We start from the raw sequence: 15,844 nt of genomic DNA on the forward strand, positions 1-15,844 counted from the left end.
TTTCTGTGTTGTCTTCATGAGGGATATTTTCCTAAATTCAGATCTGTAGTGATCAAGTTAATCTTCAGGAGCAGTATTGTATTGTTAGACTACACTAGGGAGGAATACGTTTTAGTACAAAACTTTCACAAAGTAAAAGCAGTAGTCCTTCCAGCCTTACCTTCTCAGTCAAACACCAACGATTCAAGAATAGTTCAAGCCTCGAGTCAGGCTTCAAAAGCGTTCTGGACACCTGACCTGCCACCTATACCTCAGACCTGATTTTGAAATAAAGTTTTGTTTTCATAAATAAGGATACTTAGAAATAATATTTAAAGGGATATTAGAGGAAAGTGCTAAAGGATGTCCAGTGGAAGTGTGTGCATCAGGCTGAGGAAGAGTCCTGCAGAGAAAATTGCCAGCTCAAGGAAGAACTTTGCAGGGTTGATCCTGTCACTGCAGCAGCTCTCACACTGCAACAGGAGTCACTGAAAATGTGCCTGGCCCTTGCTCAGCGTGTCACTGCTTCACCACACCATGGAGTGGGCTACAGTAAAATCAGAGAACAGAGTCTTTCTAGCAGTCTGCTTGTCCTCATCCTAAGAAATATATCTAAGTGAGATAAGTATGCACAAACAAGTGAGAATCTTTTGTCTTGTAATCGTGTTGTCGTATTACCGGTTCATAGCAACAGTGGAAAAATATTGGATGACTAAGTAGCAGTTTTGGAAAAATGCTAGATAGTTGAGAGACTAGCTACCTGGGGGCTTTAGCTTATAAAACACATAGGATTTTATGAACAGGACTAGAAGATCAAACTTATGTGCATTTCAGATAAAACTGTGGGCCTGTCTTTATTCTCACATCAGTGGAAATGCATGAAATTTCTTGGTTTCCGTGGAATTACTGAAGTCATCACACCTCCTTAACAACAGCTACTGAGAAACTAGAGAGGTAACTGCAACTTAAGCAATCAAGGCCAATCATCAACGGGTGTAAAGTACCTTATTTTTCTCACTGTAACAATAGTGGTGAAGAGACCTGAGATGTGACAAAGTTATCGACAAATACAGCCAAGAAATAAACTCAAGCTTATACAAAGGGTTAGCTTTTTTAAAAAAAATTTTAAGGGAGAATTTAATTGCAATGCAGCTGCTGTTACAACAGAGCTACAATGAATGCATAAATATTGAAGCAAAATGTACTGTCTGCTTGCCACAGAGAACTATTAGAGAGCTCCACACCTCACTACACAGTGGTTTTCATGCTACCATTAGTCCCATGGGTGAGAACCGGCACTGCTGACTGTCCTTCTGTTGCTGTACTTGCCAGAAAGATTGCAAGAGCAGGGCCAATACAGTCATCACGGAAGTCTTGAAGTGGTTACTCCCATGTGAATGAATCAGATAAGGGGAAAAAACATGCAGACTGTTTCTTCCCGCCTCACCCTTAGAAGAATCAACTGTGTATGGGAATTTGTCCTGCCTCCTACTGACAGCGTGGTAAAGTCCAAATAAAGCATCTCTCTGCAAGTGAGGAGAGACAGAAGTTCAGGCCTCTGTGTTGGGTACCACCTGCTACACAGACTCTGCATCTAATGGTATCCCTGTAGCAAGGGCTGCTGCCACCCGCCTGCCCCAGTTGTCACCCAACCCCTACGAGCAGGTGTAAGCTCACAGTCGCCTCAGACTGTACATTGGTAGGCAGATGTCCCAGATTAAGCACAAACTGCACCTCCAAACTTCTCCTGCTCTTCATTTATCAAAAGTAGTGTTTTAAGATTTCTAGAAATACAGAGGAAAACAGGAAAGAGAGCACTTAAATTTATTTACTGTCATGATGCTTGCGGTTCCACATGAAAACCAGGCTTTTTCAGTACTGTAGAGTTGCATTCACAATTCATTGTACTGGAAATACTCTTCACAAATCCCAGGAGGAGTTGGCCAGTATTATCCAACACATTGAGATAAGAATATTTCCCCAAATGTCTTAGACTTTCCAAGGCTACTGGCAGATTGTCATTCAGAAGAACAAGCAAGTAGACTAATCCACTCAGGTAAAACATCTGTTTATAGGCACAAGGTCAGTTCTGTGAATAATCACAATGAAATGCTATGCTCACCAGAATTTATTATCATATTCTGGAATTAGTGAATATTAATATGAGTGGGCAAGGGGAACCCTAGAGAAAATATTCTCTCATCAGTAACAGCCTCTTAGTGCATACAATTTCTTTTTTTTTTTTTCTCTGAGCACAGAAAGATTTAGGTCAGGAAATATCATTCATGGGAAACAACTAGTTCATTTGCAAACCCTCCTTGGAATGGACGTGCTCTTGGCAGGTTAACATTTGCCTAAAGGGGTCTCTGGTGAGGGGAAACAAGGACTTCGGTTTCCACCACAGTCAGTCTATTAGCGTTAGCCTAGATGAACACAAGCTCAGCATTTAGAGACATGAAAACAAAAATCTCCCCTCAAAACAATAAACATAATCAGGGAAAAAAAGAATGCTGGTAGTATTTTGGGAAGGGAAGAAAAAACCTGCCAAAAAAACCCGCCAAAAAAACCCACCAAAAAAACCCAACAAACAAACAAAACCCAAAGTGTGTAAGAGATCACTTTGATTTTGATTCTTTTCTTTTTTGTTTCTTTTAATAGTGCGGTAGCCTCCGCTTCAATTGCCTGCCTGTTATGGCAAATCTACTCGCTGGCAAGGGAGAGGAATGGGCTGCTGTCTTTCAAGAACTTTACCTTCTTGCTCCCTCTAGTGTTCTGAGAAATCATGACCAGTTTTACCTGGCCCTAACCAGAAAATTTTTCTCATTATTTCCTTTCCCATCATGCCCAGCCAAAGGGACTTGACAGGAATGGACCGAGACTGACTTTATCATGGCAATAATTTGAAAAGTAAACCTTTGCCTGGCATGCCACTAAGTAATCCAAACTGTTGTAAGATCCTTTACATCACTCAAATTAGTATGCCTTATCTTTGCATAAAAAGTAATGTCTGGACTTGAGAAATGAAGTACAAATATATGCATTACTACAGCTGCTTTTAAGCACACATTTTAATTGCACATTGGTGTTGTAGACCCAGTTTGCAATCTTCACAAACTTTCTTATAACCAAAGGAAAAATATGCTTGCATGTTGTACTTAGTTACTTGTCTGCATTATGGTGCAAATACTGAAAACTAGCAACTATCAGCTTCAAGAAAAGAAGTTTCTAAGTTTAACGGAAAAGCAAACACCCACTAGCTGGCATCATTAACACTTCTGGCCTGCTATGACTGGTGATATTCTTGAATAACGAACATCTGAACTATCTGATTATATATGAGAAGCAGTACTGCTACGCTTCCACAGGATAGCAATAGGCAAGTTCATAACACTCCCAAAACACCACTGCTACGACCTTAAAGGTTCATCTTTATCTTTAAAAAGAGAAGCTGCAAAGTTAAGATCCAAAACATGAACACAGCGTGACTCACTGGCTCCCTGTAACTCCAAACTACCTAAAACAACACTGCTCCCAGGCACCTCAGTGTAACATGTTAAAGTCTGAAACGTCAAGCTAGCAAGACAAGACTGTGTTAATTAGCTTCCTGATGAGTAGGTGTACTTACAGTATGAGCATCTGCAGATTTTATTGTGGAAAACATTGTTCTGTGATAAAAACATGGGCAGTGCCTAGAAAACTAGCACTTGTAGTTTTCCCAGTCTGACTTCTGCCAGTAGCAAGCTGGAAGCACTCCCAAGGCAATAAAACGCGAAGGGATCAAAGTCTTTACTGCTGTATCAGCACAATCCTCCCGCCACTGTCTAAATTTGAGATGGGGAAGAGCAGAGCCCTTGCTTATCGTAATTTTCAAACCCATTTTTTGAAGCTGTTTTTTATATGCACAGGAATATCTTGGATCAGAAAGATCTCAAATAAAACCTTTTCTTCTTTTTCCTACCTCTACAAATTACTGTATCATCCTTGCCATAGACAATGGTTGCCCTAATATTTATATATCATTACAAGTTCCCATTTCTAATCGAATGCCATATTCTTTAATGATGTATCAGAGGGGCAAAATTTTTCACTTGCATACTTCAATTTAAATTCTATAATTTTCTTCAGCATGATATGTACCTAAGTCTTGGAAGGTAGGTTTAAGCCAACTGCTATGTAGAAGGAAAAACTATAAGATAGTGATGAATACCAGAGAAAGTTTTAGCTTCATGCCTAATGCTGAATCACTGATACAGTGATACAATATTTTGGTACACAGATGTACCTTTCGAGAACTCAACTCAAAACATTTTAAGGGGTCAACATAATGCTGTCTTAACAAACAGTGTCATATTCCTTTCTTTAAAAAATCAATTCAATGTGAATCAAGAAAATGAGTCATCCTTATTTCCTCCCAGTCTTTAATGCTTCTGGCTGCTCATAGTTTGGTTTCAGATGAAAGCAAGATAGAAGTGAATTAAAGATTCTTCTAATCTGTTATTCACATCTGACTAGAAATATATTTCCTTTTACCTACTGCATAACATTTCACACATTTTGTTTTATTGTGTTTTGTCCGGAAAATGGAATACAATATGTCTGTGGAAATTAAGTTTTATTTAAATTTGGTAAATACTTTATCTGCACTTACAAAGTAGAACCACATAAAGTGTCTACACAGATAAGTAAATGAACGGTAACAATCATGAATGTATCTATTACCAAAATAAATGTTTATTTGTCAAATTTTTAGGGTAAAAAAGCATAGAATTTTCAAAGACATTTGAAGGATTAATTTTCAGAGTCATTCTCATTTGGTAGACTGAAAAAAATATAGTAGAGGCTTAGTAGTCTTTTAAAAAGTCTTCAATTTTATTTTAAAAACTTCACAGCCAAAAATACTTTCTTTTTCCATTTCTGCTCCCAATCTTCTACTTTCCCATATGGAGAGGAAAAAAAAAAAAAAAAAAAGAGCAAACCCTGCACAAAACAAGACACATATAGACCACCCCCAGTCCCCCCCAGAAAAAAATAAACAACAACAACAACAAAACAAAAAAACCCCCAAATAATTAAAAAAAAACAACCACACCGAGAAAGGAAAAAATGAAAAAAAAAGGAAGTGGAATAACAAACAAAACCCTGGAAGAAAGGCTTGTATTTTACTGATTTCATACCAAATATCTGTTATTCTTTGTAAAAGATAACCAACAATGCTTTTCAGTAGATGACTTTGAATAATTGCAGACCAGATGACCCTGAAAAATAACATATTACAATACATGGGAAGTCCATGTAAGGACTGTTCCTTTCCCCAAACCGAATAATAGCAAAAATGCACTGTTCCACCCTGAACGGTCACAGTCATGTCTTTGCAATGCTGCTAGCAAACATAGCTGCTTTCTTCTGGAAGAAACTGGGTGACAGAACAGGTCCTTGGTTTCTCCATGCTTGTCAGTACATTGCCATTGTTTTCAGACTTTATCTATTTCACACCTAGTTTAGTGGCTCTTCTAAGCAGGTATTGTCCTTTTGAGCTGACTCTTGCCATCAGACCTTGCTGTTGTAATATAATTAAGACTTGGACAGCTACACCCCCTCTGGGCTGCATTAAAGCCAAAGGGCCACAGGCAAACATACTATTTCCTTTAATGTCACTGTATATTACTGTGATCTAAATTAATGTCATAACTATTTTATATGCTGCTTAGCAACAGAGACAGAAACTGCAGCAACTGGGGTCAGCTGCAGTGTTTTATACATTTCTGCATTTGTCATTCAGTTCAGAAGGAAAGAACAGACCTGAGGACACCAATCAGGCTGGTAAATCACAGCCCCCACTATTCTGGCCTCAGAAGGTTCAAAACTTGAAAACAAGGAACTAATTCTATAGCTGATTTCCCAACTCTGCTCACACCCACTGAAAATGCCCTAAAACCTGTCCATAACTGGTAAGACACTTCTGTTATTTGGGCTCTTGGTTGTACCAGTAAGGACCTTTCTGTGAGACATGCATGTTTTTCACCACTTCCAAAGTCACATGAAGAAAGGCTAGTATTCAGACTGACATTTTTCCCCAGCCCATGAAATCAGCTAAAACTCTAATTTGTAGTGCAATCAATGAAAATCTGTTGCTGGAAGCCCTCCATAACCTTCTGCAGTTATTGAAGAAGCATGTTCAAACCCGTAGTACTTTGATCAGGCACATAGGCAAGGTACATAAGAGTGACAGAGCAAAACCAACTCTGTCACCCTTGAATCTTGAATGAAGGCTTAAACAGACTCAAAATTTACTTTCTGTGAATATTATCAAATGTTTGTAAAGAGTTGCTGCTCTTGTGAACACAGCTGCTAGGAAATATTTTCTAACAAATGGACCTCCACACACATTTTCTGGAAATAGTGCAGGAGGGTTGGTGTTTTATTTCAGGTCTTCCTGAGCAGGGTGTTTTTCATTTGACACCTGCTGATGCACCCTGTGATGGAAGACACTAAGAGCAAGCACGAGATCTGGTACTGAGCAGAATAGATGAAAGACACTGCCAATGTCTTTGAGCTCTCAGAGAGTAACAAATTTATTTAGAGAAGATGCTGTAATGACTTAGCAGAAGTGAAACAGAGTAATGATCCACTGAAAATGTCCCAGATCCTCAGTATTCCCTACAAAGACAATTTAGGGGAAGCTTTTCACATCCAAGATCTAGCAACCAGTATAGTGAGCAGAAGGCAAAGCACCTATCAAGCGAAACTGTTCCCTCAGATGCTGATGCTGTTTCAGCTGTGGTGTATTTAAAGAGCTGTGTAACACGTAGTACCAAAAAACCATGAAGTGAGCTGCAGCTTGATAGCAGCGGGATAAAAACCAAAGACTGAAAGCATTGATTGATGAAAGCCTGTTAAAAGAAGAATAATCTTGAGTAAAGTCCTACCCAGTGCAACCATGGCGCAAACAAAATCTAATCCTTCCTGAAAAAGTTGTGGCAGTTTCTGTGTGACACCTTGCATATGTGCAGTCGCAGGTACTTACAAGGGAGCAAGGCTCACAGCAAGCAGCTTTCCAGTTCTTCCGATGGCGCATGCCTTGAAGTGGTTAAAAAGAGGACTTTTTCCTCTTTCTAGCGGTATGCACCCTTCAGGCGCAGAGTAATGTTAGATATCTGCTGTCAGACTCGGTCCCCGAGTTTGGACACATAGCAGATGCATGGTGCTCCTGCTACCCTCACCTGAAGGTGTGAGGCACAGAAATCAAAGAAAGGAGAAAGTGCACAAAGCTGAATCAATTTACTGAACAAGGTCCAAGCCACGGCACTTTCACTCTTTGCCCTCTCTAACCTTTCTTTTCTAACACCCTTGTTGAGAATCTGCCCAAGAGAACCCAAGTTTTATTGTTTTCATGTAGCTAATTCAGTGAACTGTAATTGAGAATGAATAATCGAGGGCTTGTTAGTGTTTGGATAAATTGAATGTCACTGGTCTTTTGCCCTTTATTCCTCTCCATTACACCTTTTTGTATAATAAAACTGTAGCTTCTAGTCAGCTTTTACTAATAGCTGCGTAGTCAGTTCTTTCCCAAACACTGGATCACATTTCTTCATCCGCTTAAGGCCAGAAGTCAACTCCCTGACTTATCAGCAGCCACAACTTCATTAGAAGATGAATTTAAGATTGAGATAAAATGCTGCGTAACACATAAAATTTTTTACATATGGAATCTAACCTAATTGTAAACAGGGCATACAAATGGGAATAAATCTGATTCATGATCACATGAGCAGGATCCAAGGAACAGGGTGTGAGGGAAGCAAGTGAGTAGAAAAAGATGTAATTTTATATGAACAGGAAAATCATAGAATGGTTTGGGTTGGAAGGGACCTTACAGATCATCTAGTTCCAAACCCCGTGCCATGGGCAGGGACACCCTCCACTACACTAGGTTGCTCAAAGCCCCATCCAACCTGGCCTTGGACATTTCCAGGGAGGGAGCATCCACAACTTCTCTGGGAAACATGCTCCACTGCCTCGCCACCCTCATAGTAAAGAATTTCTTCCTTATATCTAATCTAAATCTACCCTCTTTAAGCTTGAAGCCGTTACCCCTTGTCCTATCACTACAAGCCCTTGGACGCAGTACTCCAGGTGGGGTCTCACCAGAGAGGAACAGAGTCGCAGAATCGCCTCCCTCAGCCTGCTGGCCACGCTGCTTTTGATGAAGCCGAGGACATGGCTGGCCTTCTGGGCTGTGAGCGCACATTGTCGGCTCATATTCAGGTTTTCGTCAACTAGTACCCCCAAGTCCTTCTCCGCAGAGCTGCTCTCAGTCCCCTCGTCCCCTAGCCTGTATCCATGTTTGGGGTTGCTTTGACCCAGGTGCAGGACCTTTCACTTGCCCTTGTTGAACTTCATGAGATTTTCACAGGCACACTTCTCTAGGCTGTCCAGTTCTCTCTGGATGGCATTCCTTCCCTCTGGAGTACCATCCACACCACTCAGCTTTGTGCCATCAAAATGTGTGAGGTTTGGTTTTTTTTTCCACATTATGTCTGCTTGCAGGTTCAAACCGACTCAGAGTTTTGTGGAACAGCAGGCAGGGTAAGCTATTTTTGCTAAAGTCTTACTAGGTCCTGACTGAACTGTTATGGGAACACAGTGAATTAAGTTCTTGAGAAAACAGAATTTGATTCTTATACTTTGTAGGGATATGTTTGGCAACAAAAAGGAGCACAAGAAATAGCAATGAATACATAGGGTCAAGCTCTATGAGATGCTGAAGTAGCCCAGTTCCCACAAAAGGCCACATCCATCTTTTCTATTGCTTCACATTTACCCGGGAATACAGAATTCTGCCATTCTGATGTGTCAGTGTTTCATGCCATACTTTCTATTGGGCAACAGGATGTTAAAAATCAAACAAAAAGCCAAAGGCCTTAGAAATGAGCAGGATTGTAGGTGGTCAACACAATACCTGCCAAGTTCATAGATAGTGAGCAACCCTCTAAATGGGAAGTAAACTTCGGCTAGCAATGTTCATAGGCATTAACAAGGAGAGGAAGATCGTACTATGTCACGTTTCTTTTCCACTGGCATTAAAGATACTATTTTTTATCTTATGAAAGTCTTGTCCTTCCCTCCCCAAAATATTTTGCATCACCTCTCGCTTATTCCTTTGACTGTAAGAAAGACACCATCACTGGCAGGCTACTTGCAGGGTTCTCTTCTTCAATCTTACAGCAGTAAAATTCTGTCTCAGAAAAACTTTTTCTTTCACTCTATTCCCCCTTTGCTCTTTACTTCATTCCTCTTGCATTTCCTACTCTCTCTCATATCTTTGGAAGGGGGAAAAAATCCCAATACAACAACACTTCAAAATCATGTTCATTACCTTGATTCTTACCTTTCGTATACTGAGGATACTATCTTATCAAGATTCAATCTATTTTGGATTCACACATTGCTAACAAAATTATTCATAACAACAGACTTCTAAGAAAACAATTTCAGGTTCTTGTTAGACAATTATCATTAGCTACAAAGTACTAGATGACTACAACTCCTCAGGTAGATCATTACATGCATATTCCATTTGATTCAGAATAAATGTCACACACTCCTTCACTCAAGTTCTCAGCTACAATTATTAAAGTCTTCAGAACCAGCTCCGAATAAAATAAAAAAAACCCACCGACTTTCAAGTTTTGTAAAAGCTAAATCAAGTTCCAAAAGATTTAAGTCTGAGGGAAGAGTTGAGGTTTGGGGGGGAACTGGTTATTTTATATAAGAAGGTATGTAAATCAGGAATTAAGAGAGGTGTGAAAATGCTATATGGAATAAAGTTTGCAATTTCTCTATTTCAGCCCAAGTTAAAGCAAAAAATATTTCTAATACTTCTCTTGAATTATATGCAGTACACTTAATTATAGACTAGCATTTATTGCCTCAGTATGAGCGGAAGGACTCCAGTTTGATCTTACCTTACACCACAACACATTAGATGATGGTATTCTTTTCCTGCTGGGTACCTCAAAGTCAGCTGAATCCCAAGGCACTTCTTTAAATTGTCTATGGCATGCACCAGCAGTTAACAGGAAGCAAAATTATGCATGTATGGTGTTCTATAGCTGGAATAAATTAGATGCACATGGAAATCTCACCTATTGACTTAATAATTTGCCTGTATAGCTTATATTTCCTTTTTCTCCATTTGTACTTTGTGGAAAAGTGGATATGAACCTTGATGATTTGACCTGTCTAAGCTAAAGAGGTGCATAAGTTTCTACAGAGCAGATGTCTCTGATTACAGTTTTTACAGAGCCATTGTGAAAGGAGCCAGAATTTACCCCAACATATATTTCCATGTAGCAATAGGCATGAGGGCACTGATAAAACAATATTCACTGTGATAGAAAAATTTAATAAACAAGAAAAATGTTTTGATTTCTTTTACTGACCTGGATCATTATTCAGCATGGGGGATTCATCTGCTAAAACATTTAGCAGTACCTTGCCTGTTGATTGCAGCAGCTTGTTGCTTTCTCTGCAAGAATATGATGGCTGTGATTTCTGCCTCGTACCTGCTGGACACCTTCATTGCACTTGAAGCATCAGTTTTATTTGTAATGTAAGTATCTAACATGCAACTCAGCATGCATTTTCTCTTCAGGTGTTGTAAGCGTCAGGAAAGCTGTCTGAACTAGTCAGCTCTCAATCACTTAGAGCAAGATCTTTGCACTGCTGACTTTGATCTCCCTGTTCTTCAGAAAGAAAAATTGAAAGTGCTGACATAAAAAGATTAAATCGCATTAAACTGAATCAAAGAAACTGTCAGCTTTGCTACTTACTAGGAAAGCAATAATCTTACCTAAATTGGGTTTAGGCGGATCTAGTAGTCGAGCAGTTCCGGCAAGTCAGATTCAACTCCCTAAGTTATGAAATTTCGGACCCAATGATTCAAATTTCACAAGGACAAACACACTCAAAAGATGCCCTATTTCTCTGCTGGAAATCACATTACATGTCTTCCACTAACCTAGTGGAAATTTATCACTTTTGGTCATGATGGAACCAAACCAGAGAAGCAAGTTCTTTCTTTTCAGGACAAAAAATTATACAGAATTTTAATATGTAGCAGGATTCAGAATGACAATTCAGGTGTTTTGCCATATTGTCCACTACTACCACCACCCCTCCACCTTCACCGAGTTTGTGGTCCTTTGAGTTAAAGTTCAGATCTACAGTTTATTTTTGCCCACCTCATTCTTTAATTGTATGAAGATTAAATTAGGGCCTGAAACAATCTGTTCTATGGTTGGCAGAAGCCCTTCTTTTGACTTAGTGTAATAGTCCCACAGAAGTAAACCATCTCCCTAGTTTTAATTTGAGCATTTCAGACATTCAGTTGATTTTCTAATTTTGAGCTTAATTCTACTTTATCATTCACGGTGAAGGGCACATTTTCACAGTCAGAGAAATTTCCAGTTGTAAAAACATGAAGGTTCCCTAAAAAAAAAATCTTACAAGAGAAGTTATTATTTTAACTCCTCAGATGTCTTTGAGTCAAAATCCAAGATATTTCTGCATGATTTATGAATTCAAGGACTCTTTCATCATTAACATATAAATGACCTTTTCTGTGTACCATCTTAGTTTGGGAATTAATTAAAAAAAAAAAATAATCTTCCAGAGACTTTTCTTGAAACTTACATACTTCAGGAATGCAGGAAGTCAAGGAGAGAGAAAATATCCTCTGAGACAGAACCCAGTACACTGGAACTCAATTAGATTTTGACCTTCTTCAGCCATAAAGGATTGGTAGACAGACATTGTTTGCTACTTGCCTGAATTAAATTTGGTCTCCTGAGACACATATGAAGCAAGTGAAAAAAAGAAAAACACAGTTAACTGATTTTACTCAACCATCAATCTGAAGTAAAGCTTATTTACTGTACTTATCTATTAAACTAATATAATCTTTTACATTTTAATCAGAAAAAAAATGACATTTAATTAAGTTGTAGAGCCAAAACCTGAAAAAGCTCCCCTATCTAAGCATTCAGCTAGGTCACCATTTTTCAATCTCCCCACAGTAAGCCTGGTATGCTTTTATGTTTCCCTTGGTCTAAGCCATCTACAGGACCACTTTTCTTAATTCATCTCCCTGGCACACTTTTGAAGCAGGAATAGGCACTCTTGTCACAGTTTCAAACAAATGGAACCTTTCTGGCTCAGCTGCCTTACACCATGAGAACTGGCACCATCTCCATTCCCAAATCCATCCTCTAAAATTTCCTTGTGTACATTTCGGGGGCTTTTTAAGGACTTGTGAAGGTTGAAAGAGCAATGTTAGTTTATAAAAAGAAAACATAAAAATAAAGCAAGCCAATCAATCATAATGTCAGCAATTTACAGATCTAGACATACCAATAATAAAAAAAGTGCCCTGTGCACTTGTTCTTGGTATACTTTCCCTTCTATTTTTTTGATCTGAGCAAGAGCTCCAGAAATGTTGTCCTGTTGAGTGGTTTCACACTATGACTCAAAGATGCTTGGCTATGCCTTGTACCTTCAGTTTCTTCCACCCCAAGATCCTGAAAATTAAGCAGGACACTTTTATGAGAACATACCGCTATTTCTGCCCAAATTTCCTGTATCTGCCTTCTTTTTCTTTCACCTCCACTACTTCTTTCACACTCTTCTTTGTAAGACTGACTTTTTTTTTTTTGTTCTGACTGGGGACCTTGGAAACTTTCTGTCCTGGGTTTGGCCAGGACAGGGTTAATTTTCACTGGACTCCAGGAAGGGGCACAGCCGGGGGGTGGGGGCTGACCCCACCTGGCCAAACAGAACCCGGTATTCCATACCATGTGACGTCACGCTGGGTTCTGGTGGGGGGGGGGGGCGCGGCAGAAAGGGACTCGCGGCTTGGGGGGATGCGGCACCGGTGCTGTTCGGGAGAGCGGCTGTCTGGGTCGTGCGGTTCGTTGTTGTGTTTTCTCCTTATTTGTACCGTTGTTGTTCCTGTTTCCCTCTGTTTGCTGTTCTGTTAAACTGCCCTTATCCCGACCCACCAGTTTCTGCCTCTTCCTTTTCATTCTCCTCCGCACGCCGGCGGGGGGAGGGGCGGCCGCGTGGCGCTTTTGTTGCCGGCGGCAGCCGAAACCAAAACATTAATTACTTCTTTCACACTCTTCTTTGTAAGACTGACTTTTTTTTTTTTGTTCTGACTGGGGACCTTGGAAACTTTCCAGTCCCAGCCTCGTGTAGAAATTAAAAATAACTACTTTCACCTCAAACGCAGCCAGCCATCCCATTGTGCCATGGCATTTCTACCATTTCTACTGTTGGAGTTTAATGGCTCTTCAGTGCTTTGGATCTTGAGAAGCATGGCAGAGTTCTAACACTATGCAGCAGACTGTATATATCAAGCCATTCTAATGATAAAGCAGTTTCACAAGCTTACTCCCTCTGACCCATTTCTACATGCAGACCTAGTCTGTAAATCTTCACCTTTGTTTATTTTTCCAGGATTCAATTTCACCTTTACAGAAATGGGTGACTACAATTCTGACTTTAAGAAAGCATAGTGAGCCAAAACCAGACCAACAAATCAAGCCTCAATAAGCAGTCTTCTGAGTCAGCTTGCAAAGTCTAAAACACAAATATATATTTTTTATTATTTTGTCATCTTACAGCAGGGAATTAGAGCAACAGAACTGCAAAATTGTTCATTTAAAATAAAATTCTTCTATCTCAAAGTACACTTCCTCCTCCCTTGCCCACCGCAGAAATACATTGCAGCAATTCACTTCTAAGCCACCAGTTCTACAAGTTCAACTATCAGATAACATAGTCAAATAAAAGTGACATCAGCTACTTTTCACAGGAGCCCCAAAGACTTGTTTTGGAAGAGGCAGCAGTTTACTCCAAAATTTTTTAGTAATTTTCTTCTCCCACTACAATACACAAGGAGTTTTTATTCATGAAATGTTCTCTTCTTTTACACATGTATAAGCTGAAGGCTGTGGCATGGTCTTCTCTGGATAATATACATTTATTGAAAAGTTTATTGATCAGTGTCTGAACACTTAGCTTATATTCTTTTAATATGCCCATTAAACAGAATTTTGATATTCTTTTTGGAAAAAAAAAGAAACAAAAATATGAGGAAAAGGAAATAGGTGATTAAAAAGATACTTGAAAACTCCTCCAGCAGCAACCCGCAGGCATAAGGGAAAACTCATTGTCAAGTATAATTTATGAAACCTTGTTAAATTTACTGAAGATAACTGGGAGGCAGACTAGTAGACTAATAACCTCTTTAACATAAAAACTTATGGAATATAGTGCATCCTTTCTACAATATAAAAGCTAATTTATCTTGTCACAACACAGAACTGAACTAATGTGGAAGTCAAAAGGCTTTCAATTTATGTTATTAATTACAAATATTGGGTGACAGCCTAGCTACTGCTACTATTCAATGGTTTTTTCTTGCCTTGTCATATAAAAGTTAGATATTAAGTGTGCATGCAAGAGACTACTGTAGTCAAATGAATGTAGATCTACCACCACAAAAAAAATCTACTATAGACTGTGACATTTTAAATCAACTTTTTTTTTTTTTTTAACAGAAAGCTGCATTAAATTAAGCCACTTATGTGATAAAAGTCCAGTTCATTAAAAATTATTACTTCTTGGCAGATTTTTGGTCTGCATGTAACCAGTTTCTTGTTTTACCGAGTATTGGTATCATTCCTTCTGGCCTACAAATGCCAGCTCACCTCTGCTTCTACTACTTGTTTCTCACACACAAATTGTTAACCGCTGAAAAATTGCTCCATGCAAAATGCATGTGTATATATACAAACATACACAGACATGCTGCTGAAGCTGTATCCTATTCTCAGCCTAGACTGGCAGGTGGTCATGACGAACACCACGAGATTCTTGTGAAGAATGCGAGACTCCTTGCTCTTGTGTAGCAAAATTAATGAATACCTGCAAGACATGAAAAAATAGGACTTTCAAAGTAACAGTACTCGAACTGAAACTTCGGAGACATAGCTGATGATATTTTCCAGTTGCTTTAGTAAAGCTTTCGTGACACAAAAAATAATAGTTTATGTTGAGGGAATCTCTCTAGAGATATGTTTTGTAAACTCTAGAAATAATGCCTCTCCATCACTCCAGCTAACACAGTGGTTGATGAATTATAAAAACAATGGTAAAACGAGTTACTAAATTATGTAGGAAAATTATATTTTACTGCTGCACAAGTTAGTAGGAAACAATTGTTTTAATTTGATTTGAAATATCACACCTAAGGAACTTGAGCCCGCTGTTTCTATCAATAACCATCACAGAATCACAGAATCACAGAATAGTAGGGGTTGGAAGGGACCTCTGTGGGTCATCTAGTCCAAACCCCCTGCTGAAGCAGGGTCACCTACAGTAGGCTGCACAGGATCTTGTCCAGGCGGGTCTTGAATATCTCCAGAGAAGGAGATTCCACAACCTCCCTGGGCAGCCTGTTCCAATGCTCCGTCACCCTCAGAGGGAAGAAGTTCTTCCTCATGTTCAGACGGAACTTCCTGCGCTTCAGTTTGTGCCCGTTGCCCCTTGTCCTGTCACTGGGCACCACTGGAAAGAGCTTGGCCCCATCCTCCTGACACCCACCCTTCAGATATTTGTAGGCATTTATAAGGTCCCCTCGCAGCCTTCTCTTCTTCAGGCTGAACAAGCCCAGTTCCCTCAACCTCTCCTCGTAGGGGAGATGCTCCAGTCCCCTCACCATCCTTGTAGCCCTCCGCTGGACTCTCTCCAGTAGCTCTTCATCTTTCTTGAACTGGGGAGCCCAGAACTGGACACAGTACTC

At 39.6% G+C, this 15,844-nt stretch overlaps 1 protein-coding gene across 1 annotated transcript in view; it reads right to left on the bottom strand.

Annotated features, from left to right (window-relative positions):
• Positions 1-14,877: 14,877 nt before the first annotated feature.
• ABCA13 (ATP binding cassette subfamily A member 13) overlaps positions 14,878-15,844 on the bottom strand; it is a 228,576-nt gene continuing 227,609 nt past the window's right edge. Inside the window, 1 exon segment of the mRNA XM_075415298.1 lies at positions 14,878-14,967. Within this exon segment, the coding sequence (XP_075271413.1) occupies positions 14,878-14,967 (90 nt within the window).

The sequence above is a fragment of the Opisthocomus hoazin genome, chromosome 3, assembly GCF_030867145.1.
Source record: "Opisthocomus hoazin isolate bOpiHoa1 chromosome 3, bOpiHoa1.hap1, whole genome shotgun sequence".
Lineage (NCBI taxonomy): Eukaryota > Metazoa > Chordata > Aves > Opisthocomiformes > Opisthocomidae > Opisthocomus > Opisthocomus hoazin.